Source organism: Centruroides vittatus, unplaced genomic scaffold (genome assembly GCF_030686945.1).
Source record: "Centruroides vittatus isolate TY-2023 unplaced genomic scaffold, ASM3068694v2 contig_7, whole genome shotgun sequence".
NCBI lineage: Eukaryota > Metazoa > Arthropoda > Arachnida > Scorpiones > Buthidae > Centruroides > Centruroides vittatus.
This window is the reverse complement of record NW_027122442.1, coordinates 57,727-85,217: the sequence shown is the minus strand read 5'-3', so window position 1 is coordinate 85,217 and position 27,491 is coordinate 57,727. Positions and strand designations below refer to the sequence as shown.

Below are 27,491 nucleotides of genomic sequence, written 5' to 3'. Positions count from 1 at the left end.
TAATCAAGAATGGTATTTATTGTAATATAATAAAAATTTTATTATATTACAAAAATGCCATTTTTGAGAATTACATTTTGTTGTAATTAAATACAATAAAACCTGTGTAAGCCAGAATCACATGGTACCTAATTATTTTTTTCTATTTAGACTGATTTCCATTTTCTGGTTCTATTTTAGAATTTTGTGCAATGTTAATTTGTTTCCTTACTTTTGATATGTTACAGTATGTACACATACATGCTACAGTTAATTTTTATCCAATAATTACACAATTTATTCATAGCAATTTAATGTAGCATTAATTGCAATCTGACCCAGAAGCTAACTAATTGCTGATCAAAAAATTATCATTGTTTAAAATTGATGTTAATGTAACTGAATCTGAAATCCAACTTATCTTTATTTAATAGAATTTACTTTTTCTGAAATTGAAATTGGAAAGGTGTGAATCAATATTAGGAGGGGACCCAAATTAGAATGTACAAATCTATATCTACCTCTGTATTATTATGGATATATTCACTAGTACTGTGGATATTGTATGTATTTGTATATGTGTCTTGGTCACATTCAAATCTTTTTCTTGTTCTTAATTTATTTATAAAAGTGGGACCTTGGACCATTCCTGGTTATATTACTGATTCTAACACACCTATTAAAATACCAACTGATAATCAGGTTCTAATTATAATTGAAAACTGAAATTAAAAACTGATATATCAGTTTTTAATTTGTTATTTAAGTAATTTCAGTAATTTTAATTTCAGGTTTTTAATTTCAATTAAAAACTGATATATCAGTTTTTAATTGCATCTTTCAACATTACAAGGTATATTGTTTTAAGATTAGTTATTGCTTAGAAATTTTTTCAGGTAGATTTCTATGCATGAAATCTCATAATGTACGGTATATATGATTCATGCTCTCTCACAGAAAAACTTGTTTAAATTGAAATCATTAATATTGTAACTTCATTCAATATCAGTGAGGAAGAACTTACTTTTCTGATGAATCTAGGTTTAATTTTTTTTTGTGATTCTCAGTATATTTTGATACTAGTAGGTAAGCCTGGCATTGCTTGGGCAAAAAATAAGTGCAAACATTAAGATTATTAGATTATTTTTAGTTTTAACCCTTCTATTGTATTTGAATTATATAACTAACTACAAACATTATCTTACGTAAGGGTTTATCACACCAAGTGACCCATCTAACACATTTTAAAAATTCACTACATTGTGTACAGTAGAGAAATAGTTATTTCAGTCTTCCATTGCCATGTTTATTGCGATACTTATTAACCATGCCTTAAACTGATGTTAAGGCATCAGCTTACAGTCTGGGAATCCTGAGATTGAATCTCAGCAGTTGAAAATTTCCAGAAATATTTTGGAGATAGTCTGTCCCAAATATGTCAAATGCCATCCCTTACCACCGGACCGAACCCATAATGGGCTTGAAAAAAGGCCCTCTTAGTGCTCATGGGACAGAATGAGTTTAAAAATCTGGAAATTTTAAGAATCCTTAATATTATCTAAATGTTTAATTATTATGCCTTAGTGTCCTTTCTATCTTAATTTAAAATTTATTTTGTATACTAGTACTTTTTATATATTAACAGGACTTATTATACTGGAAAATATGGATGCAGATATTTAGCCTTACAGATCAAAAATTTTTGGACTCTTTCAAATTAACATATTTTATTATATCACAACCTTCCAATGTAATTAGGCTGCAATTTGAAAAAATTGTAGACCTATAAATTCTCACTGTTGTTGTCTGTCTTTCCTTAATCTTGAGAATGGAGTTAGATAGATGAAAGTCAAGATCAGATATGGAAAGCTTAGGGACAGGAGGCACCGATTAACTATATATAAACTTCTGGTTTGCACCAAAAGTCAAGTTATTTCAATTTAAAAGTTTTCCCTGATCAGAGTTAGAGATTACTGGCACAGTTCTACTGCTAACAGGAAAAGTATGATATACAGGGGCAAAAGATTGAGAACATTGTGACAATGTCACAATAAATAATTGCTTGTTCATGGACGCATTATTATTATTTTTTTGAATTACTTCAAAATTTACATCTGTTTCTTAACTTTTTGATGAACAGTGTAATTAAACAAACCAAAACAATACAAATAACTATCAACAATTCAATAATTAAAATTATTTATTTTAGTAAATCATTTATTGACTATTTACAAGAAATAAAAATTGATACATGTATTTTTATTTCTTTTTATCTAAATTTTAAAAAAATTTTAAAATGAAGTCTTTCTTTTAGAAATCTCTAATTAAATTTTCTGTTAATGTACAGTATATAAAAATTATTTTTACCCTTTTTGATACAAATCTGTTAGTAAAAGTATATATTTCATATTAATTTTATTTAGGAAATTCTGATAATGGAAAGAAGAATTTCAAAAATATTTAAAATTTGATATCTGACTTTTAGAAGAAAGCTTCATGTTAATTTCTCATGCATTTTGATAAGAGTTTACAAAAGATGACAATTGAATTTAATTCTAAATTAAAACTTTTAAAGTGTTTATTTTCTTTGTATTTATTATTTTTTTTACAATTTTTTATTTTAAAACAGCTGAATTTGGCTTTTGGAATAATAGTATTTCCAGTTATCAATGTTCCCAGAGAAGATCTTCGAATTAGAACTGAAGTTACTTATTTTCTTACAAAATTAAACATCCCATTGGATTTATTAATATGCAAAGATGAATTTGATTTTGAGGTAAATAAACTTTAGTTTAAAGTTTATCAAATATTAAACTATTAAATTTTATATATTTATAATTATTATTAAATTTGTTTTCTAAATATGCAAATGTTTTCTTTGATTTCATTCTTCTTAACTTGCCATGTTTTGACTTGTGTATTGACTCATTATAAATTTTTAATCAATCCAGTGATTATGCTAAACAGTTGCAGTCACATCTTTCAAATTAATCTCTATGTTCTGATCAAACTTATCTTCATCAGTTCTGGATAACTTTTTTAAATGTGAAAACTTCTTCAGCAGAATGAAGATACAGACAAGTTTGCTTCTTTATTCTTTGAATAAGTTTCATAATGAGCATTTTTCTTAGTAATAAGAGAAAGAAGAAGAAGTGAACATTTCCCACTGCAGTAAAATCCTTTAGAATTAATGAGGATGAGTCTATTAGTTCAGAATATTAAATTTAAAACATTTACAAGAGGACAATACTTCTACATGTAATTGTTATTAAACATAAATTTTTTTAGTCATTTTTTCAGACTAGGTATTTAATTCTTTAATTGGATTACTGTTTATAGGGAACCCTGATCATCTGAGGTAAACCTGCAAGTGAATGCACTACTTTTTTACACAGTAATTCATAAAAGAAAGTTTAAAATGATAACATGTATTACAAAATGCTTTCTTTCTGTTATCTTTTATCATTTAACTTCAATGTGAGACAAATCATTCATGTTCAAGTGTAATTATAATAGACATTTTTATTCTTAAAACTATTGTACATATGTTAACTGTGTAATAACTGTTATAAAAATTGTTGTTGTTATATGTGATCAAATGCCAAATGACTACCAAATTAAATTGGGTTACTTATCCACAATTATTTTTAATTATCAAATTTATTATTATTTAGAAATTAATTAAAAATAAATGTGGAGAAGTAGCCTAATTTAATCTGGTATCACTTAGCATATTACTTGTATATCAGATTTTGGGATGCTTGTATATGTATATGATTAAATTTTCTAAGGTATAAAAATAGATTCAAAAGGATACCATATAAATTTTTTATATTCATAATTTTAATTCATAAAAGTTGTAGCCATCCATAGTATCTGAGTTATTAGTTATCCAAGGTACCATTTGTCCACATTACCTTGGATAATCTGGGTTCTACTGTATTTATAAAGAAATTAAAATATTTTATTAATCCAACAGAGACACATGAATGAAATATTTCATTAAAGATTTTGAGAATATATTCAACAGTGAGTACATAATGAAATAGTGAAACAACAACAATTAACAATTGATTAATGAAATGATTTGAAATGCATATTATACAAGGTGTGTTTAAAAAGTTCCAAAAATGGCATGTAAAATAAAAAAATATCAGATGTATAATTTTTTTGTAATTCACACATTTAGTTTCATGCACTCACGAGATATATTACCGCATGTTTTCTTATTTTTATAAAAAAGAATGAAGTAGCAAAACTTTTTCAAAATTTGTCATGAAAGGTTTAGAAGAACAAAAAATATGCAGTAAATTTATATCACAATAAAACAAGGTGTTTGGAGAAAGCTCTATCAAAAGCAAGATTTTATATATGTCATAAATGATCAACAAATCCATAACCAGTGATCAACTTAGTAGATGCCTTTGTTGCCTTAAAGAAAATTGTTAATTATGAATTTGTTTCTGAAGGCCAACAAATAATCACTATATTTATCTAACATTTTATTGTGATTGTTAAGCCCCAGATTTTTTGGATTGATAAAAGTGGAGTTTCGGATTAAAAATCAGATCAAAAAGATCACATTTTCAGATTTATTCTCAGAACAAAAATAATCATAAAAATAAAACAAAATTATCAAATTTTCTTTTGTTATCTGTTTATTAATTAATGCAGTATACAACTGTTTGAATATGACCATGTACATATTAATATTTTCTTCTGTCAGACTGTGTGGATAGTCAGTGAGAACATTTTTATACAATGAAAAACTTCTCTCGGCCTCAACTGTACTCAAAGGATAGTAATTCAGCAAAGGTACATTGGCAAGTCCAACATCCTCAGGGATCTCCAACTAGACAGCTATTAACTTGATGAACCACAGAAAACCACTTCTCCAAAAGTGCTGCCAGCTTCATGCAAAGTTTGTCTCGTCTCCACATAAACCAGAAAGATTTTGTATAGAATCCTCCGCTGTTTGAAAAATTTTTAGAGATTCTTCAGATGACAACCCTCTTGCTTCTAATACTTCAATGATATCTGGAAAATTTAACAAATGGGCAGAGATGTAAAGTAGAGAAGCGATTAATTGTGGATTCTCCAAAGCTTCCTTAACATCCACAACGAAAGTGCTTTCTGATTCATCCAGTTCATTGATACAATTTTGAAAGTCAAGTAAATGGTTTGCTTAGAATACTGCTGCTTTTATCCATGTGCCCCATATTGTGACTATGGCAAAGGAGTATCTGGCAGACGCTCATGATGCGTAGTAGTTCGCATTGGTGTCTTTGCAAATAGTTTGTTGCTGGAACAAATGAGGAATTTTACATCTTTAAAATGTAAACAAACTTGTTCGGCCAGTTGTAAAGCATGATTCAGGCAGGTTACATGAATAAGATTATATAAAAAGTTCTTTTCATGCTTACAGAAGGTTGTTCCATCTGTAAGCATGATGAGAACTTTAATTATACAACAACATTAAACTTTCCTGAACAAAACTTACTATCGTGTCTGCATTCATCCTCTCCAGAAATTTACAAAAAATGATAAATTTTAGCGCAGTCTTTTCTGTCAAGTTTTCGTATTACTATTAAAGCAACATATTGTCCATATGCATCTATAGTTTCATCTAGATTTTGCTTTGTGTATTTTTCTAAAGCCTAGGTCACACTATGCGATTTCCAGCCACGCAGGTGATTGCAACCACGACGGCTGTTCCAGTTAACTAGTAATCTCCCCTCGAAAACAGGCTCAACTGCAACTGCAACTAGAAACAAAAAGGTTGCTCTACTCGCAATAGTTGTAAATGCGCATCCAATCAAAAAACATCTTTGTGCCACATCATACTTTGTGTTGTATATTTGTCAACATATCTTGATTATAACATTGGTATTAACTCAGTTTCAGTACAATTAAATGCTATATTTGATATAAATCAAAATCAAATCTGAATTTATAAAAGTTATTGTTAGATTTATTTTAAAAAGTTTGATTACTTTTAATAATATACAATTGAATAAAATAAATGCTTATATAAAAGAAAAAAATATATCGATTATAAATGAATTAAATCATTCAAGCTTTCCTCTAAACAACACTTACCCTCAAATATTGACTTTTATAAGATTGATAAACAGCATCCAAAACTTCTAGGATAATGACTGATATCAAATTATGGGCCACTCTAAATTGGTATGCCAAACTACGAAACATTTTGCCTAAATTATATATAAGTATAAATTATATTCATACGGATATATCCCCTATAACCTTTGGCATCCGAAAGCCTTAATTCATTCATCAGCTGGTGAAAGCACGATTGTTTAGCCAGTTGATTTTCATTTTTCCAAGTTTTAACCAGCATGAACGTTTTTTCTTATTTTTCTCTTCATATATTCTCACCAGCTCTAACAAAATTATCACCTTTTTTCTTTTATTCATTCCAGAAAAGGAACTGCTTGCTATTTTAATAAGAAAAGTAGCTAAAATTCCGTAAATACTCTGAAGTAGAACATAAAATGTTGGTAAACTCACAAAAGTAGACAAAAACAAGCTACTGTAATTTTATTGGTTTATTATAGGGTCATGTGTTCCGAGTTGAAAAGTGAACGAACAATGTGTGACTACGAGAAGACACACGTGACTCGCGCTTGTTGCGGTTGCAGTTGCTGGAAATCACAGTGTGACCAGGGCTTAAGTACTTCCTGAGCAAGGGATGCTTCAGTTTATGCAATTCTATATTACATCCTATTAAGATCTTTGCTGTATGTAAGAATATTTCTTTGATCCTGAAATTTTCTTTTTGTGAGCAGCATCTGGGATGTTTGATCCTGTTGATGTGCTGCTTGCACATGTCTTGCAGAATGCACATGATCCTCAAAATGTGATTTCTTTATGCATGCAAATGCATTTTGACATACCTTGCAGAACACTTGAGCCATCCACTGTGAAGTCTCTCTTGGCTGACTTTGCTTCTCTCACCCATTTCAGTAGAAGTTGAGAGACAGAACTTTTATGCTTATCCATTAAATTTCCTAGTCTGTAGCCAAATATAAAATCTCAAGGCTGAGCACACTTCTGCACTTCACACTGTCACCAATAATTTATTAAAAAGTAGCCAAAAAGTTACTGAATAAAATTAAATTAGCTCAAAAGATAGCCAAGACGCTAATAATTTTTATTTTTGTCAATTAAAACAAACCTGAATGTGGCATAAAGTAATTCAACCTGACAACATTGTTTACAAAATGACATTGAAGGTGTCTCTGCTTTTGTTTTGAAATCTGAAATGGTTTTTTTCTTGGTTCCTACAGTGGCATCAAAGACCACATACATGACAGTATTTTTCCAAAAATTATGAATGTATTTTAAAAAATTGCAAGAAAATCCAATAAATCAAGCATTTTTGCTGATTTTGGTTCAAAAAATGTAAAAAGTTCATTTTCATCAGTTATAAGCAAAATGTATTATTTTCGGAACTCTCCTCAGATTCTTGGATAAATCCGGGACTAGTGATTATGTGAAGCAGTTCACTTGAAATGAGTGAAAAATGGTGACAGAAAAATTGAATACTCTATTACAACAATGTTAGGTCACAGACAATTATTACAATCATTACTTATTTGGAAAAATATGGAATTGTTGTTCTTCTGTAACTACTGTATTCCCTTGATCTAGTTTTTAATGATGATTCCTTTATCTAGAGTTGAAAAAAAGCTTTAAAAGGAAAACAGTTTGAGTCAATAGTACACATACAAGATAAATAGAAGAAAATTTTTCAATCTGAAAGAAGCTGATTTTTTTTAATGTTTTCTGAATTGGAGAAAGTATATTGAAACTCAAGATGATTATTTCAAAACATTAAATGTCTATATCCTAACATGTTTTGCTTTTTTGACTTATTCCTGAAACTTTTGAACACGCCTTATGTGTATCATTTACTTAGATCTTTATAATCTTAAGGCTGATTATAAAGATTAGAATAATCAGCAGATATAAAGTGAATTTAAACTACTTGTATTATTTTTATTTTTTAAATCAATGATTTATTTATAATCACAATAGCTTTATAGTTTTTATTAAATATACGCCTTCATTTTTTATAAAACAGTGTTCAATAATACTTTTCTAATACTTAATCCCTAGTGTGCTAGATTAGTTAGATGTATGCATATGAGACTGGAAGCATTGGTGGATAGAGAATTCACAGAGAATTATTTTGGCATCAAGATATTTCAGCAGGGATCATGACAACACATGGGAGTGAATGAGAGTAAATACACAAGCAGTAAAAATATCAGCACAGAATCTGGTTTCTTCCAGAATCTTTTATCTTCCATGATTGTAGCTCCTGAACTGACCCAGTCCTTCTGACCAGGGCTGTCAAGCAGGAGTAGAATAGGTCCCTTTTTTGCCTTAGCAGGGTCCCTTGTGCCATTTTTTTAGCAAATGAAATATGTAGAATGTTTCTTTATTAATAAAATGCATTCTTAAATATATTGTTTTTGTTAGAAAAATAACATTAATTAATAGAGATAGTAACTGCTATGGCTCTTAAGTTTTCTCTGGGCCCAGGGAAAAATCCTCTCAAAAATTCTCTGGGCCCAGGAAACTTTCCTTCTCAATGACCCTTCTTCTGACTTCTGTGCAGAATTCCATGCCTAAACTTTGTGTAAAAACATCCATCCATGTGTTCCTAGCTTTAAAGTATAGTTTCATAAAATTCTTCCTGACTTACACCACAAGCTAATTGACTCCATGTTTCAAAAAGTTACAGTAATGATTAAAGCCAATAATTAATTGATTGGTTATTAATTTATTTCATACGTACAAAAAAAATCTACAGAAAGTTTTCTTTTCTGTAAATTGATGCCTAATTCATATTTCCTTTGATGTAAAATTTGTTAAATATATTTAGTAAAACATAAAGAAATACCAGAAATTGTTTTTTAATGATTATCAATACAATAACAATCTTTTGTAACTAAGTTGTTTAGTGCCTTTTTTTTATATGAAAGTATAAATTACATTATTATAATTCCATTCCAAAACTCAAGCCAGTTTACAAAAATAAGACTATTTTCACTTTTTATAATACTTTTGAAGCTGAGACTATTTCCTGGGCTCGGAGAAAACTTGGGAGCCCACAGATGTCAGTATGTATATATACTGGGTGATCATAATTAGAATACTGCTATTAAATACTGTCTAGAGAACTGTTTAGTAGTCTAAATGCATTCAAATCTGGTATGGTAACATTTCAAGCCATGTGGAAGACATTTCTGTAAAAATAGTGCCAAAACTCATCACTATTGCACTTTTGGTGCTGCTAGCAATTTCCTTTGCATAAGCACACATGTTACAGCCAAGTTCTGGGTATAAAAGTGATCGTGACTTGAATGTCATTTTATATCAACTATGATGGCCATCAAAACAATGGCAGTGATGCAACTTTGTAAATTTTTTATGACAGTGAAATTCCCTATGTGGACCATTGACTCTACAAACTTGCAGGAGAAAGATGATGCTATTTGAGGAAACTGGGTGTCTGGGAGTTCAGCATGGTTGAGGTGCAAACCTACTAATTCACAGCTGTTGTTGAACAATCAATGAACAATTTTGCAAGGTCAAGTGTTGTGGCAGTTAGGTGTATCTTATGGCAAGTTTGGATGATATTGAGAAAGTTGGCACATTGTTATCCATATAAGACCAGCCACAACCAGAAGTTGCTTATCACTGACAGGAAAACCTGACTGATCTGAATTTGAATTGACATTATTTTCCAGAATGGAAATGGATGTGTCATGGCTATGGAAGGAAACTTTCATAGCCATGACACATCTGGGAAACAAAGAGGCACACTTTTACTTTGATGGAACAGTAAGCATCTGTTACTACTGCATTTGGGTTATGGAAAATCCTCATGTTTTCCAGAGAATTACATTGCACGAATCTAAAATATAGTTAGGTCTGAATTCATAGCCATATTTATCCTTGGAAATTTTGCTTTGAAGAAACTAGTCCCAATGGGCCTGTGATAGCCCAGAGAGAATGAGAGATGATCAACACTTTTGTCATATCCCAGCCGTAATGGCAACAATGTCTGGAGTTGAACATTTTTATGCAAGATGGAGTCTGTACACATATTGAATGCTTGCATACAACAGTTTCTGCAACATTTCACAGATAACAGAATGATTAATCATGCATTTCCTACTGCTTGATCACTTTTTAATCTAGATTTTAAATGTTTCTATAACCAAAATTGCAGATTAAATGTGTTGTTTATTTAGAACATATTGGAAATTTGGCAGCCTTGAAAGAGGTATCACATGCAAGTGAGAAGCATCACAGAGAATCAATTTTGGTCAGTAATAGTACACACTATTTATCATTATCAGAATGCAGTGCATCATCAAATTGAACGGTGCCCTCTGCATTGCTAAGTTTTCTATATAGCATGAGTGTCTTGAATAAATAAAATGTTTGTTGCAGTACCAAAGTGTTATAGTCGTGAGTTTTAGTATGTGCTGAATGTGACTATACCAGATTTGGTTGCATTTGGACTTCTAAATATCTCTCTTGATAGCTTCATATAGTGGTACTTCAAATAAAATCAGCCAGTACATAATATTTTTTATATGCTAGGAAAACTTTTTAAAAATAAGAAATTTTGAAATTTATGATTAAATTATAAATATTTTAGAGACTTCATAATGATGGTAATCTTTCTGTTATCCTTGTTGATCATAATGTTTTGGCACCAAGTGATTCATTCTTAGAAATGTCTGTGATAAGAATAATTGATCATCATGTACAGGAAAATATTGTTAAAGATAAGTAAGTAAAGTTTATTTTGTTTGTTTACTTTTAATTATCATTATTCTAAAAAATACTAATATTTATTTTCAGATATGATGTTACTATTGAGTTAGTGGGGTCTTGTGCTACGTTAGTAGCAGAAAAAGTATTTGAAAAACTTCCTGATATTTTAGATACTCAAATAGCAATGTTGTTATATGGTGAGTGATATTAATTGATTTTCAGCTTTGTAATTTAAAAATTTTATAAATTTTTGTTTTACTAAATAAATTAAAAGTTATATAATAGTTTTGTTCTAACTTTTTAATAATTTGTTTTAAAATATGTAATTTTCATATTTCGTTGATTGAATATAATTAAATTACCAATACATTAATAAAGCATATTAATATATTCTTCATTCAGTTGTGCTTTCTTATATGTTTATAAGATTTATTAGTCTTGAATTCTTATTATTAAAGCAGTACTATAACAGTTGACTAAATTGATAAAGATGCAAGAGTGATGTTGAATGAAATGAAATAATATTTAAAGAAACAATATTCAAATGTATTTATTATGCATGCTAATGTGCTATCTACTGTAAACAAAATTTATACTTTATTCTATTCAATGACACTTATAAAATTAAGAAAATAACTTTTGCACTTATGCCACTTGGAGTTATTTTCTGGGTGTTAAGTGAATTTTATTAATTAATTAATTTTACAAGATTTAAGAACTTTCATCTCTTCAAAGTGCATAGACTTATTTCTCACATTTTAAAAATTTTATTATGACTAAAAGATTCATATTTAGACTCAGAGTAAAGATAAAATGCTTTTATCAAGATTTTGGTTTTAAATCTAAGCATTTATTATTAAAAAGTTTCTTTGATTCAAGAACTGTCTTTAAACATGGATTCTAATTTATGGATTTTAATGGGCAAATTTTGGAAATTTTAATGTCAGTAGGTAGTTAATAAAGAATAAGTACAATATTATATGTCAAAAATATTAGTGTTATTGGTTTGTTTGGAAAGTTCATAGTGATTTTTAAGAGAAATAAAAGAAACTGTTTTAAAACTAAAAATATATTTTTATTCTATTATGTATGTATTGTTGTTTTTAATGACATGTTGCCATCTACAGAGGAGCTTCATGATACCCTCTTCAAAAGAAATACAAACAAAGGTATACTAGCACTTTTTAGATACCCTCTTCATAGAATTTTTCAGTTTTTCCCACAAAAAACTGTTCCACATGATTTTTGCAAGCTTCCAAAGTATTTATTTATTTATATTTAAAGATAAGAAGGGCTGTCTGTGTAAGCAACAGACTTTGCCCTGTATGATAAGGAAGGAAGAAGTAATAGAAAGTAGAATTAGAGAAAGAGGAAATAAAGGAGGAAAGGAAAGTGTGAAATAAGCAACCTTAAGCCCAAGGGACCCCATGGGCGTCTGCCTCGCTTTTATTAAAAGAAAACAATTAAAGTATATTGGAGTCAATTACAAATAGAAATTACATAAATAACATAGTTAATTGACTATGTTAGTGGCTGGTTTGCCAACAATCACATTACAATTTACATTATGTACATTATTTACACAAGTAGGTCCAGTTAGTAACGTCGTCGTCATCGTCATTGTTACTCTACTCATTTGGTTGTTGTATCTGATATCTTGATCTTCGTTTTCTCAGTTGTCATGGTTTTCGTGGTTTTGTTCATTTGTGTTTGTTGTTGTGGGCGTCGTTATAGTTGTGATGTTTTCATTTTGTCAAAGTCATGGTTAGCATTGTTGTCTTTCTCGTTTTCGTCGAGTGTTTTATTGTTCATCATTGTCGTCTTGATCTTGTTCCTAGTTGTTGTGGTCATCTTGATTCTCGTCGTCGTTCTGAAGTATCAAAGGTTTTTCACAAAGGGAATTCTGCAGAGAATGGAACAAACTCTAGTCCAACAGGGCAAAGTCCGGTGAGTATGGAGGGTGGGGTAAAACATCCCAGCCTAGTTCCAATAATTTTTGGCATGTTTGTAAGGACATGTGCAATCTGGCATTATCTTGATGAAACAGAGTGCCTTTTCTATTGGCCAGTTTTGGATGTTTTTCTTTAATTGCCATGTTCAGTTTATCCAGTTGGGAACAATACTTATCAGAATAAAACAATTTATTCTGTGGAAGCAGCTCATAGTACAGAATTCCTTCCCAATCCCACCAGAAGGTGAGCATGACCTTCTTTGGATAAAGACTAGCCTTTGGAGTTTTCAATGATGGTTCATTTTTCTTGCCCCATGATCATTTTTGGCTGATGATGTTATAATCAATCTACTTTTCATCACGTGTCACTAAATGCTTCAGAAAATGGTCATTTTTAATTCGTTTTTCATAAGAATCACAAATGGAGATGCAATCCAGTAAGTTCTTTTCCGTTAAGTCGTGAGGTTTCCAAATGTCATAACGATTCATGTATCCAAGCTTCTTTAGATGTTGAAATACAGTACTGTTTGATGACTTCACTATATCTGCCATCTCTCAAGTTGTGTAATAAAGGTTTTCATCCCATAATGTTTTGATCTGATCCTCTTCAATAATAAGAGGTCTTCCTGAGTGGGAAGCATTTTCAAGGCTTTACATCACTTTAAATTTAGCAAACCACTTTTCAACAGTTGATTCTGCTACAGCATTCCCACCATAAACATCACATATTTCTTTTGCTATTTGTTTCATTTCTGCCTTTATAATAGAAGAGAAGAAACAAGTGTTGAAAATGCACATTGTTCACATCCATTTTTACAATGAGACAAATTAAACAATATTTGAATAATCTTAACAGTTTTCTTGTAACAGACATGTCATTTTCTAATATTCATTGGTTTATACAATTCTAATAATTTTCATGTCAGTCAGTATGAACTGCCAGCTATAAAAAATCACTATGAACTTTCTGAACACCAAATATATTGAAAATATTTTTTTGAAAAGATAACTAATGTGTAGTAAAAAGAATATCATTTACAAAAAAATGTAGATCTTTATCAGTGAAAATTAGTTATGAGAATATACTGTTACATTATTACAAAATTATGCAGTTTTTCAAATTATGTATTCATTTTCTGGTTGTGCCATTATGTAATCCTCAATTGCAAGTAAGTTCAGAATTTAAAGCAGCAAAACTTAATCTTAGTTAAAGGTTTTGATGATCAAAATAATTATTTTTAGTACTTGCTTTGTGATCACTTTTTGGCTTGACATTTAAAAAAATAATTCACTATATTGGGAAGATATATTACTAATTATGAGTTCAAATTTTGAATGCAAGCTGATCTATTCTCTATATATTCCTAAATTATCAATTAAAAATTAAATTTTAATTATTGAATTTTCATACTTTTATTATGCTTTTAATTGTAATTCATTTCATATCATCTTAAATATGTTGAATACTAAATATAGCAATATCAATAGTTAAATTGTTATTTAGTAAAATTAAAAGTTTTTCTTTGATTAATTCTTACACTACTTTTATATATTTAGGTACTATTATATTTGACACTGTTTGTTTAAATGAAAATGCAAAAAGAGTTACAAGTAAAGATATGGAAATAGCTTCAAAATTGGAATCACTACTTAAAGATGTAAATAAAGAAGAAATATTTCAAGAAATAAAAAAAGCAAAATTTGATGTCTCAGGTAATTAATTTTATAATTTGCTAATTCAGAATCTGAACATTTTTAATCCATTCATAAAATCACATATCATATATTTTTAAAATTAAAAGCTATAAAAATATTAATTCTAAAAACTATTTGTTGTAAAAATTATAGATCTTACATTTGATGAATTACTTCGGAAAGATCTCAAGGTGATTTCTAATAATACAATAAACATAGCTATTTCTTCTCTTCCTATGCTATTACAGGTAAAAATAAATGCATAAAATGATTTATTTTGTGTTATAGAATAGCTCTTTAATTGGTTTTTTTTTTTTTAATATATTAAGACTGAGTGATTAACTTAAATGAATTTTGTTATTAATTTAATAATCGTTTGCAGTTTTAATAAATAATTTAATGTATTTTTATCATGCACATGGAATTATGGAAATTTAATTAATTTTTTTAATAAATGGGTAAATTATGCTAATCAGTTTTTTTCACGTAAAGTAAAACTTTTCAATGCCCTTTGTCAAATTTTTACATTCATATATATTATTTAGTTTTATATGCTCTTACTATCTACAAATCAGTAATGTGTAACTTGTTGATATCATATACAAAAAATTCATCTCTCTTATGACTCCTTTTTCATTCAAATTTTAGAAGTGACAGGTTTTGGTATTGCTTTCTTCAGAATTTTATAAATTTTTTTCAAGTACTTTGATCTGATCTCTCTCTTTACATATTCATATTAAGGATGATAACAGTTACAGATATAATTATATGTGTATCTGTATAATATATATATTATTTAGTGTTTTATTATAATTTTATATATATATACAGGGTGTCCCAAAAGAGTGTTCAATGGTTTTATTTCTTTGGCCACTAGTGGGCTTGATTTGTGTCACTGTATGGAGACTTTTGGACACCCTGTATACTATTTAGTGTTATATTATTAATGAATTTGTAGAATAATTTCTTGGACATTGCCAATGAAGAGAGAATATTTTTATTTTTATGGAAGAAATCTATTTGGGATTTTAATTATTTTGGATATTTTTTGCAAAAATCTATTGTTTCAATAAGTCCAAAGTCGATTAAATACATATGCATATTCACAATAGAATGTGAATTGATAGCTTTAGCCATTAATAGAGCTTGTTTTCATCAGATCATGTGATTTTCATAATCTTGAACTCAAGATAGTGAATTCTTCAAAGAACTAGCTAGCCATTGGTCTTCTATGTGAAATTTATGGGTAATTCTTATTGAAGCACTTAAGCTTCTTTCATACATTATTTTTGGGTCTTGCTTTGAATGTAATTTGGTTATGTTTTCTTAAGCACATGCTAACTGACAGTTTTTGTAAAATAGCTTAAATTACTAATAGTTTGTAATATTAATGCATTTGTAACCAAACAGGCAAAATTATGTAAGATAATATCATAATTTTATTTGAGAATTACAAAAAAAATTTGATTTGAAAAATGTTCAGATGATTTGAAGTTGTTTTTTTTTTGGCCCCTTGAATTTTGAAATAATATAGTTTTGCTACATGTGCTGACTGAAATTAGTGATAAGACAAATTAATCATCTTTGGGCCTGTAACTTTGTAATAATTAAAAACAAATGTTTAAATTCTTTCTAATCCTTTGTAACAAAACATTTAATAATATAAAATATATATTATTAAATTTCAAAAATTTGGTTTCTATGAAATCAGTTGTGAGGATGAACAATAATCTTCCATTTTGATAATTTCTGAAATTTATTAAGTTTTTTTTATTCTTTAGAAACAAATATTTTAAATTTTATAATAAAATAAAATGAAAATTAAAATGAGAGTGGGAAAAATGCTTAATTATGGAAACCAAATTAAATTTTTTTTCTCATTTTTGAATATTGTGCCCAGTTGCCCAGTTAAACTATTATTTTTGTTATGAAAATTAATTTTAATTATTAATTTATTATTATTAATAAAAACAAAACAGTAACAAAATAGTTTGTTTATAGTCTGTAAAGACATCTGAAAATATTGAATCAACTGTGAATCATTTTTGCTCAAAATTTCAATATAATGCAGTTGTCATGATGGGTATTAATATTAAAACTGAAACAGAAATCAAGAGAGATATTGGTATTTATTCTCCTCTCTCTGATTTACAACAACAGGTAAGAATACATTTTAATTATTATTATTATTAAGATTCTGTTATAGAAATATGTCGTCCTTTATTATGTAAATAGTACAAGATAGCATGTTTTAATGATTATTTCAGTTGCAGTATTCTAAAAAAGAACAAGACTTTTTATGCAGACAACATACATTTTCACTAATTAATAGAATAGATTTAATTCGCAGCTATGTAACTTGTGTTTTTAACTATCATATCTATACTTTTCTGATAATTGATTGAAGATGAAAATAAAAGAGACCTTTACAAACTGCATACATTCAGTCTTAATTTAGAGTATTGCAACAAAACAAGTTTCATTTTTCATCTGAAGAACAAGAACTATCAAAAACTTTTATCAACTTTTTCCTACGATTTGGAAACAGTTGTTCTTAACAATTTTATTAATGTTACATTTTATAAATATCTGATTTCTTTTTTCAATCACACACAAAGATTTAATTCAATTATTACATAAAATAGCTAATTATTTTTCATTTAACTTTAGATTATAGAATTTTTGAAAAATTATGATGATCCTAATCTTGAATTAGAAGAATTGGAATTTCCTTTTCCTTTATTCAATCAAAAAAATTCCTCTGCATCAAGAAAATTTATTTTACCTATTTTGAATAGATTTCTTCAACATCAGATAGCTTCAGTGTCCTCTTCATGTAAGCTTAAATTAATTTATAGTAAATTTTAATTAAATGGTTATTTATAATTAAAAACATTTTTCATTAGTTTAATTTTTTTTCATAATTAAATATTTCTTTCACAGAAAACATTTCTGCGTGATTCAACATCTATTATCATTCAACTATTATTATACTTGTCTATATATTAATTATGGATTGATTTTTTTATATTATCTGTAATTGTAAAGTAAGTAGATTGCATGAAGGAAAAAAGAACAACTAAACTTGCTAATAAATTGAAAAATAATGCATTTATTGATTAAATATAACAGTACATGAAAGATATATAGATTATAAATCAATTATATGACTGGAATTTAATATTCTAAATCAAATTTAAATCAATTTCAAGAATCATTTAAGTTGACTAGTAACGCAGTAAGGTATCACTCTAGCGCTATGTTGCTTTGAATTTATACCCAATTCAGCTTTCATAATTTATTGTGGGAAGAACAAGTAACATCATTCTCCATCTTGTGTCCATGTTACCGTTAAAGTATGAAATCCGTTATTTCATAGAATACCTAGTTATTCCATGGAATAACTGATCCTGTCCGTTAAAGTGTAAAACTCTCTTGTATTTCATGGTTTAACTAGTTATTTCTTAGAATAACGATCTGCAGCCCGTTAAAGTGTAAAATAATCTATATCATATATCTTGCACGACAAATACATTTACCTTCCACCCCTACTGCATTTATGAACTATTCCAGGCCATAGGAAGAGAACTTGTTTAGCGTGTTGGCGCCAGTTTATTCCAGTTAATTGATTGCTTGCACGTACAGTGCCGGCTGCTGTTCGTCAAATACTGTTTCCACGTGTCAGGTATTGAGATACATTTATTTTTTTAAGTTTTATAATTTAGTCATTTGTTATTACGTTAATTTAGTTTGCTTATGTTAAAGTGCAATTATTTTTAAGCCCTTAAATTGCCTTGAACAATCAATTTTTTAAGTGATAACGTAAAAAAAGCTGCAATGAAAGAAAAGTTTGAATCTTTACTAAATCAGCGTGATGTGAAAGAGAACAGTGCTTTGCTCACCCGTGAAAAATTATTAAGTTTAATAGCTGATGTAAAGAAATCTAAAACATCAGATAAGAAAGTGCCACGTGATTATTGGTTACTTCAACATTACAATGTCCTTGAAGTTCAAGGAGTAGAAAAATTAATAGTCCCAGTAACAAATGCAACACCAGATGTAATGTTTTATTGCTCAAGTGATTCTTTGTTTGACATTTTGTACGAAACTCATTTATCTATTGGGCACGGTGGTAGAGACTGAATGATAAAAGAACTTAATTGTTGTTACAAAAATATTACGCAAAATGATATTAAGATTTTCCTGAATTTTTGTGAATCTTGTCAACAAAAATGCAAAGTGGGCAGAAAAGGTGGTGTTGTTAAGCCCATGATTTTTTCACATATGAATTCAAGATGTCAGGTTGACCTCATAGATTTTCAATCACAACCTGATGGAAACTATAAATTTATTTTAGTTTATCAAGATCACCTTACAAAGTTCGTGGTTTTAAGACCTCTTCAAACAAAGAGAGCAGAAGAAGTTGCAGGACAGTTGCTTGATATATTCCTGTTGTTTGGAGCCCCATGTATATTGCAGTCGGACAATGGAAGAGAATTTTGTAACAAACTTATTGATGACTTAAAAGTAACTTGGCCATAGCTTAAGATCGTGCATGGCAAACCAAGACATAGCCAAAGCCAAGGCAGTGTTGAGAGAGCCAATCAGGACATAGAAAATATGTTGACGACTTGGATGCAAGACAACCAGTCAACTTCGTGGAGTAACGGGTTAAAATTTATCCAGTTTATGAAGAACAGAGCGTTCCATTCTGGCATTAAAAGGTCCCCCTACGAGGCTATGTTTGGTTGCGCAGCTAGAGTTGGACTGTCAACAACTGCCATTCCGAAGGAAGCACTTAATTCGTTGGTCGACGAAGATCAATTACAAAATACTTTGACTGCAATGAATGTTTCTTCTCAACCTGATAATGAAAAAGTAGTTGAACAAACAGTATTAAATAATCCCATTACGAAAGTATGTGTTGTCTGTTTAAAAGAATGCAGTGAAGATATAGTTTGCTTCAAATGTATGGAGCCTGTCCATATATCATGTTCGGAAGATTATGTTTCAGAAGATGAAGTTGAGCACAAAATCTGCAGATTGTGTTTTAATGAACTTAATGTTCAAAGAGAAAGAGAAAAGTCTAAAAAATGTTTAGAAATTCAAGCGAAAAAGATGAAATTAATGTCGGATAAATCTCATTCTGAAGCCTTTGTGGGGTTTACCGTCCGTATCCCAGTGCCTGAAGTTGACAGAGGAAAAGGTGATGCCAAATCTATTTTAGCTATCATCATAAAAATAACCGAAGAAGGATTTTTCCAACTGGGCACAAGAAACGGCCACATAAAACAATTATATTCCCGATCCCAGTTCAGTGTCTGCGAACAAAAATTAATTAAAATCGAAGAAGTACCGGATGTAGAAATATCGCTCCGGTCGGTTGCTACAGCTCAAAGTTTAGGTACTGGTCAGGGATTTAAAAAATGTTTGTGTAAAACCCAGTGTGTCAACAAAAAATGTTTTTGTTTTAAAAATAATGTTCTTTGTAATTCCAAGTGCCATTTTAGTAATCCTTGTTGTAACAAATGATTTTATGGTACGTTTCCATAAATACCATTTATATGCTGCATAAATTAGATAAATTGCTTCTTTTTCATTTTAATTGTCTATCATTAGTTAATTTATAGAATACCTAGTTATTTCATAGAATAACTAGTTAAAGTCTCAAATTAATAACATATTACACACTTTAACGGACACGATCAGTTATTCCATGGAATAACTAGGTATTCTATGAAATAACTGCCCTAAATACTTTAACGGTGACATCCATACCAATTGACCCCAAAGGTAAAGCATGGACCTACCTGTAAAGGATATAATTTTGGCTTGCCATATGGCCTGTAATGTGCTATTGTCTCACATTAAATAATTGATTGATTGATTGATTAAAGATATTAAAAAGTGAAATAAATTTATAATTTTAAATTGTTGATTTCCGGTTTTTTTTATTTGTTTCTTTTTATATAAAAACCACCTGTATATTAATCATCATAGAATTTTGATAACAACATTCTTAATCAAACATTATTTTCATTTGAAAATCAATGTTGATGGCATAGCAATAATGGAATTCTATATTGTCAAAATCAAAAATTATTATTATATATTTTTCTCACAAACCAAATTAATATAAATTATTTTTTTAGAAAACAATGAGCAATAAATTTGTTTATTTAAATTATTGTAAAGATTGCTGAAATTCTAAAATAAATTAGGAAAAATCAATCAGTATACTGGAAAATTAAATATGGACTTTAAATTTATCCTATTTTAAATTTTTTTATCATACAGCATATTTAATGATCAATATTAAACAATTCAAAGAAAAAAAATTTAGTGAATGATATAAGTTATGATCAGTTTATATAATATATAAATGGATTTCAAATACATTTGTTAAAGTAAAATAACATTAAATATTATATTTATGATTTGCAATTTTTAATTAATGTAATGAGACAAAAATTAAACATTATAAATTGTGTATTAGATTACAATTTTTATATACAGATATTTAAATATTTTTTAATTAAGAACTTTTTGTGATAATAACTAAATTATTATAAAAGTATCTAAATTGATTTTCAAAAAATACATATAACCATTATACCTATTGAATAAAATTTACTGTTTATCTTTATGATGATGATATAATCTATATCTTTCATTCGACTGCTAATATTCATTATATATTGTGTGCTTTTTATTAACATTCTAATATTCATAGATTATTTTTTCATAAATATCTATAAATTTATTATGTAATCTCAAAAATTTTTAGCTATAAGGTAATCTTATATTTAGAAAATTCGTATTAAAATACAGTCATACCCTATTATCTGAATCTAATATGTTGGGACCTGCTTTTCGAACAATCAAAAAATTGAAACCAATAATATTAATGATCCAACAGATTTATAAAGTTTTGTAAATTTTAATTAACAGAGTAAAAACTTTAACTTGTTATGATTTAACACAAGGAGGGAGCATAGAAAGCAATAGGGAAACTACTATGCTTTATTACTACCGTAACAACCTCCCTAGTAAGATGAGCACAAGTAGAAATATAAATTGTTGCAACCTCAATGCTGTTCTCTGTAACTGCAACACCTGGCTTGGTAGGGAAGAAGGGGGTTCCACAAGCTGACAACCTGTGGAACCTCCACAGAGATCCTTGAGAATTGGAACTTGGAACATGAGGACTTTAAGGAAGGCTGGGAAATCTGAAGAATGAGATGAAAATAAATTATACATAGTAGGTCTAAGTGAAGTGAGATGAGAAGATTCTGGATACTTAGTGAGTAATGATATCAAGCTTTACTTTTCAGGTGAAAGGAAAGCAACTAATAGAGTGCATTGAGAAGAGAATTTGCATCCTGGATAATTAAAGTTGATTACATAAATGACAGAATTGAAGAAGAACTAAAAGATCCGGTACTCATCCAAGTATATATGCCTACCAGCTCTCATTCAGATGAAGAGGTAGAGGAAATATATGAACAGATCCAGAGTGCAAAAATGTAAAAATAATGGGGGCCATTTTTTGACCAATTGCCATACTCTTCCTCTCTCATATATAACAGTAGGAAAGTCAAATGAAAGAGTTTTTAACAAGTGAACAGATTTTTGTAAAAGCTCTGTTTTCTTTCTTTATAAGTTCTGCAATGGGCACAATATAAGGCCTAGATACCTAATAAACATTTTTTGCAAAGAGAAAGTGTTGCCTTTCACTGCCACCTAAGGAGTGAAAAGAAACATTGAGTAAAAAGAAAAAAGAATTTGATTGATGCCATATCATTAATGTTATTCAAGTTACATAATAATTTATATAAAAATCTGTTTTTATTCATCTCTAATTAAAATGAACTGTTAAGAATGAGGTTGGAAGATTTCATTGAAATTTTATGATAATCAGTAAACTGTACAACTCAGTAGAACTGAAACACAATGCCACTGAAACAAATGAAGACACGTAAAAGTAGGAAGTAAGGAATGATTCCATTCTCAGCTAGTGTAACTCTTAAAATTTTATAAATGCACTTCAAATAAATTTGTAATACTGGGATTATTTGATTTAAATATTGTAAAATCTGCTAAAGAACATCATTTGTTATAGCATGAATTTGGATATCAGGGCATGACTGTATATAATTATTTTCTATATCTTCAGTATTTGTTTGATTAAAAAATAGTGGTTTTTATTTATCCATAAAAATTGCTAAGTTATATGCAGCCTTTGTCCCAAAAGTTTCCAGACTGAGTGATTTTCTCAGGAATTGTTTGAAGCAGCACACTCCTTTAGACCATACCATATTTTACAATGCTTCACAGACATACAAAGAAGTTGAACATGTCCAGATTTGCACTGATCTAGAAACTGCCCATGATAACTCCTTGCTATTACACTACATTGCTGCAGTAGATGAAACCTGATGCTACCAAAATAATATGCGAAATAAACAAAAAAATTCCAAGTGGAAAAGCCTTGGATCACTGCCATTGAAGAAAACTCAGGTAGTCATCAAAAGACAAAGATTATGTTGATTGAATTACTTGATATGCAGGTTATCATGCATAAGGAATTTATTCCCCAGTGCCAGACTTTTAATCTACATGTCTGCATCAATGTTCTAAGGCAACTACAGTAGACCCCCTATAACACAGTAGATACGTTCCATGTTATATGAATCCGCATTATACGAGTCACTTAAATACATGAGCCAATCACAGCCTGGCACGTGTGCAGTTTAGGGGCTACGGCTGTTTAATTTTATGGAAGAAAACCTTTCAATCAATTCTAGACTAATTTGACTCAACATTTCCAAATCATGTGTAACTTTTGGGAATGATCCATATAAACTATGCTATAAACAAAAGATTGTAGGATTACTTACCGAGTGCAGACCATTCGACGACGCCATTGCTTAAGCTTGTTTTTGTCGCAGAGTGGCTTATCGAACGGCGAACGCGTGTTTCCTGATCAGCAAATTTTTCGCAGAAAAATAACTTAACTTTGGAGACATCATTAATAAAAATATAATTTTTATGGCTGTTGAATATTAAATGTTTTTTAGTAGGTCCAGTGCTCGTTTAAACTCATCGGTTTGTTCAATATCCGCTATTGGTCCAGATTCGACCAATCCTGTTGCGGCATGAGTCGGTGATTACGTTTTACCATGTTATACGAGTCTCTCTTAGCGTGTTATACGAACACGATTGCAATTTCTTCGTCGTGTTATAGGGGGGTCTACTGTACTATGGAATGTTTGCTGCCATTTCCCTAAACTTTATCACGAAGTAGGCATCACTGGAAAGAATGGTAATGTGAGACCTCATACTGCCATATAAATACAATTGGTAAGGCAGTATAAGGTCTTTGGCTGGAAAATAGTGCACACTCACCTGACCTATCCGCTATAACTTTTTTATTCCACCATCTGAAATAGTTCATGAAAGGTAGCTATTTTGACAATATTGACAATATCCAATGATGGACTGGGTACATACAATTCAATTTCATTATGGAAGAGAAATTTCAGAACTGCTTTGAAGACCAATAGTATTGGAACCATTGTATCATTGCACAAGAAGACTATTTTGAAAAACTGGACTGAGCCTCTTCTTCAAATGAAACCTAGTAGGCTGTGCCTGCAACCAACTAGGTTTCATTTGAAGAAGAAGCTCAGTCCAGAAACTTTTGGGACAAAGGACACGTGTGTGTGTGTGTGTGTGTATTATTGTGTGTACACACGTGGAATATCATAACATATACCAAAAATTGGCCAAGATTTTCATATTTACCATTGCAATTGTATCAGTTTGCACCCACTTGGTAAGATTGTAGTGGTAGATTGAGCAAAACGTAAAGTGAAAGAAAGAAAAAGTATTCAGACAAGGCACTTTTTTGGTTTGCGTAACATACATGAATAATTTATGGCTGTTGAATAATGTTTTTTAGTAGGTCCAGTGCTCATTTAAACTCATCGGTTTGTTCAATATCCGCTGTTGGTCCAGATTCGACCAATCCAGATTTTTTTGGTTTGCGTAACATACAAGTTGTAGTGAGCTGCTTCTTATTAGAAGAGAATGCTGTAAATTAAGTAATTGTTTGTAGTTTTGTACTAGGGAAATTAAAATTGCATCTGCTATAGTAAAAGAAATGAGCAGAAATGGACAGTATTCTCAAGGAAAAAAAAAAAAAAAGGAAATTCTTGTTAATGAGTGGAGTTTCAAGAGGTTTTAACAGCTGTACACCTTGGTTAATACTCTTGTCAGTTTGGGATGGATGACATAAATGTTGCCTCCTTGAGAATGTAAGATGGATTTTCTCCATCCTCTCAATCCACCCACATGTCTATAACTTATAATGCATGTGGATTTTTCCTTCATTTGTGTTGATTGCTCTGTCCATTTGCCAAGTGTGCACTTACCATAAGTCATCATTCTTGTTGCTCTGGGGACCAGGGATTTTCAGAGCAGTAAGAATGACAACTTAAATCAGCAAATTCTTGGAGTTTTTGATCCATCTGGATCAAATCTAGATGAGTAAAAAAACTCCAAGGATTTTTAAGGGGTAGTCTGTTGGGTATTTGGGTCATCCAATAGTGGAATTGGGCCAAGCCTGATAAAGGCCCTCTTACTGCCCACAGGAATAAGATAATAAAAGAAAATTTACAAAAATTGTTTGGAATCATATAATTTTTATGATTGCAAATTCAGAAATGAATATATTCATATAACAAAATGATGGTTTCAAAATGAATAAGGAAGACAACTCAACACACAAATTTCCTGGAAGGATTTTTCTATGGCCCCATTTAGGTGTTACACACATGAAAGATAGATGGTATAGGTTTGCACCTAACTAAAAATCTGGAAAACCACTTTTCCAGCCTATCAGTGTTCAGTGATTTTATCCATTCAGACACTGGTGGGCTTTGAAAAAAAAGTTAGTTTGTTCTAGTGTTTTTTCTTCTTAGATGAATAGTTTAGTTGTGTCTGTCATTCCCCACTGTTCCAAGTTATGCAGCAAACTACTGTTAGGTTGATTTGAGTAATTGTCCACAGGAAATAAGCATCAAATATGAAGCTCATTGTCAGCCAAATTTTTTGGCTGCCACTCCCCACCAAGGATCAGTGCCTTCAGTTGCTTTGCCAAGATTACTGTGTTCCTTTCCTTTGCTGTACTTGATCTCAATATCATTATTTTGCAGGGCTAAAGCCCACTGTGTGGAGTACTTAATCAAATGTTTTAATGTGTTATGGTCCCATAATGATAAATACCTGGAGATCCAGTGATAAATTTTTTTAAACCTCATTTCACACAGCATAACTTACAGCTGGCAAAAGCTATCAGCCTCTCCTCCCTATGTGATTAAGGATTACAAATTTACTGATTTTTTTTTTTATTAGAAAGTACTAGTTTACCAGTAGTATAAAATTTTATGCATTTTAGATTTGCAGTAAATATTATTTAAATAATTATTTTTAAAAGTTATTAAGTTTATCAGTTATCTTGTTATTTTCAGTGTTTGTATCGTATCCTTTGTGTCAAGTTGGAAATATTGAAAATTCTGATGATTTAAGTGATTTTGATCCTCTAAGTGCAGAAAATGCAGACAGCAACCTAGGCAGTCCAAGATACGGATCTGGTTCTACAAATCTAATTGGTCGACTAGGTGTATCTGGCGAACCATTGAGTTCTCAGAGTTCGTCGGCTCAAAATTCTTGTCCCTACACTCCACAGAATAGTTTTGTTGAAGATTCTTTTGATTTAGACGATTCTCTAGTCAAACAAACAGAAAGTCTTCCAAGTTTCAACAGTCGTGAAATGATTGAAAAAATTGAACACAAAAGAGGAAAGCTCAGAGGTTATGATAAAGATACAGATGTTTCAAGCATAAGGGCAATTCCTTTTACTCCCAAGAACAGTTTTTCGGATAGCAGTTTCGAATCTTATGTGCCGCAACAGATTTTGGCCATGGATTCCGACAGTCTGATTGAGAAAGTAAAGAAAAAGAAAGCATCCCTGGTCGGAGGGGACGAATTTTTGACATCGTTCGAAGACGCGTACGAAACTCAAGCCGATAAAACAGTTAACGACAAATCTTCCGAGGTAAAATGTACAGAAAAAACAAGCATAGATAACGAAAGCTTGCAGGACGGACAAGAGTGTAAATTATCGTTAGGTCAGAATTCCCCATTAATTCCTGTTATCACAATGACTCAGTTGGATAAAACTGAAATAATCGATCATTGATTTATAATCAGTTTTGATAAAAAAAAAAGATTTCAATTTGTAAATTGTAAATATTCAAAAAGGATATCAGTTTCTTTTATTGTAATATAAACTTATATTTGGTTTGGGGAAAAATTTAAATTTTTCACATTATATAGCAGTGCAAAAATAATCTATTTGTTATGCTGCTACAATATATAAGTTACTTTAACATAAATTTTAACTCAATATTTGTGATATCTGTTTTTAAAATTGATTTATTATCTTTTAAAAATATTTGTGATACACTGAAATTATATATTTGTTTAATTATTTTATTTGGTCAGGAAAAATTGAAAATTTTTATGTTTATCCAGTTAATCAACTTTTAACTGCATTCAAGTTACGTGTAAATATAAATTATAATTCCCCTATTATAAAATTTCAACTTACTTTTTGCTAATTTAACTGCATAATAAAGTTGGCATATTCTTACTTATTTATTAAATTTTTGTCTATAACCTAAATAATTTAGTTTGACTGATAAATATCTATTTTTATTGATTATATTTATTAAACTAATGAAAAAAGAATTAAAAATATCTTAAAAGCACAATCTATACTTCTGACAAAGGTATATAGCTCAGAAAAATTTAGTCAAAATATTTTTGATTTAAGAAAAGTTTCTTTAAAAAAAATAGTAATTAATAATTGAATATTCTTAAATACAGTTTACTTTAAAAAGTTTTGTTTTCAAATTAATTTAATAGCTTAAGCTGATATTTAAAATTGCAGCACCTTAATAGCCTAATAACATCATTT

General features: G+C 29.6%; 1 protein-coding gene across 1 annotated transcript in view; it reads left to right on the top strand.

Moving 5' to 3' along the window:
- The window catches only part of pn (exopolyphosphatase prune), a 47,529-nt gene extending 20,554 nt beyond the window's left edge, over positions 1–26,975 (top strand). Inside the window, exons 3-10 of the mRNA XM_067276544.1 lie at positions 2,609–2,755; positions 10,682–10,815; positions 10,888–10,997; positions 14,309–14,464; positions 14,600–14,694; positions 16,448–16,606; positions 17,117–17,282; positions 25,981–26,975. Coding sequence (XP_067132645.1) covers positions 2,609–2,755; positions 10,682–10,815; positions 10,888–10,997; positions 14,309–14,464; positions 14,600–14,694; positions 16,448–16,606; positions 17,117–17,282; positions 25,981–26,711 — 1,698 coding nt within the window. The 3' untranslated portion in view covers positions 26,712–26,975. The remainder of the gene's footprint in view (positions 1–2,608; positions 2,756–10,681; positions 10,816–10,887; positions 10,998–14,308; positions 14,465–14,599; positions 14,695–16,447; positions 16,607–17,116; positions 17,283–25,980) is intronic.
- Positions 26,976–27,491: the final 516 nt, after the last annotated feature.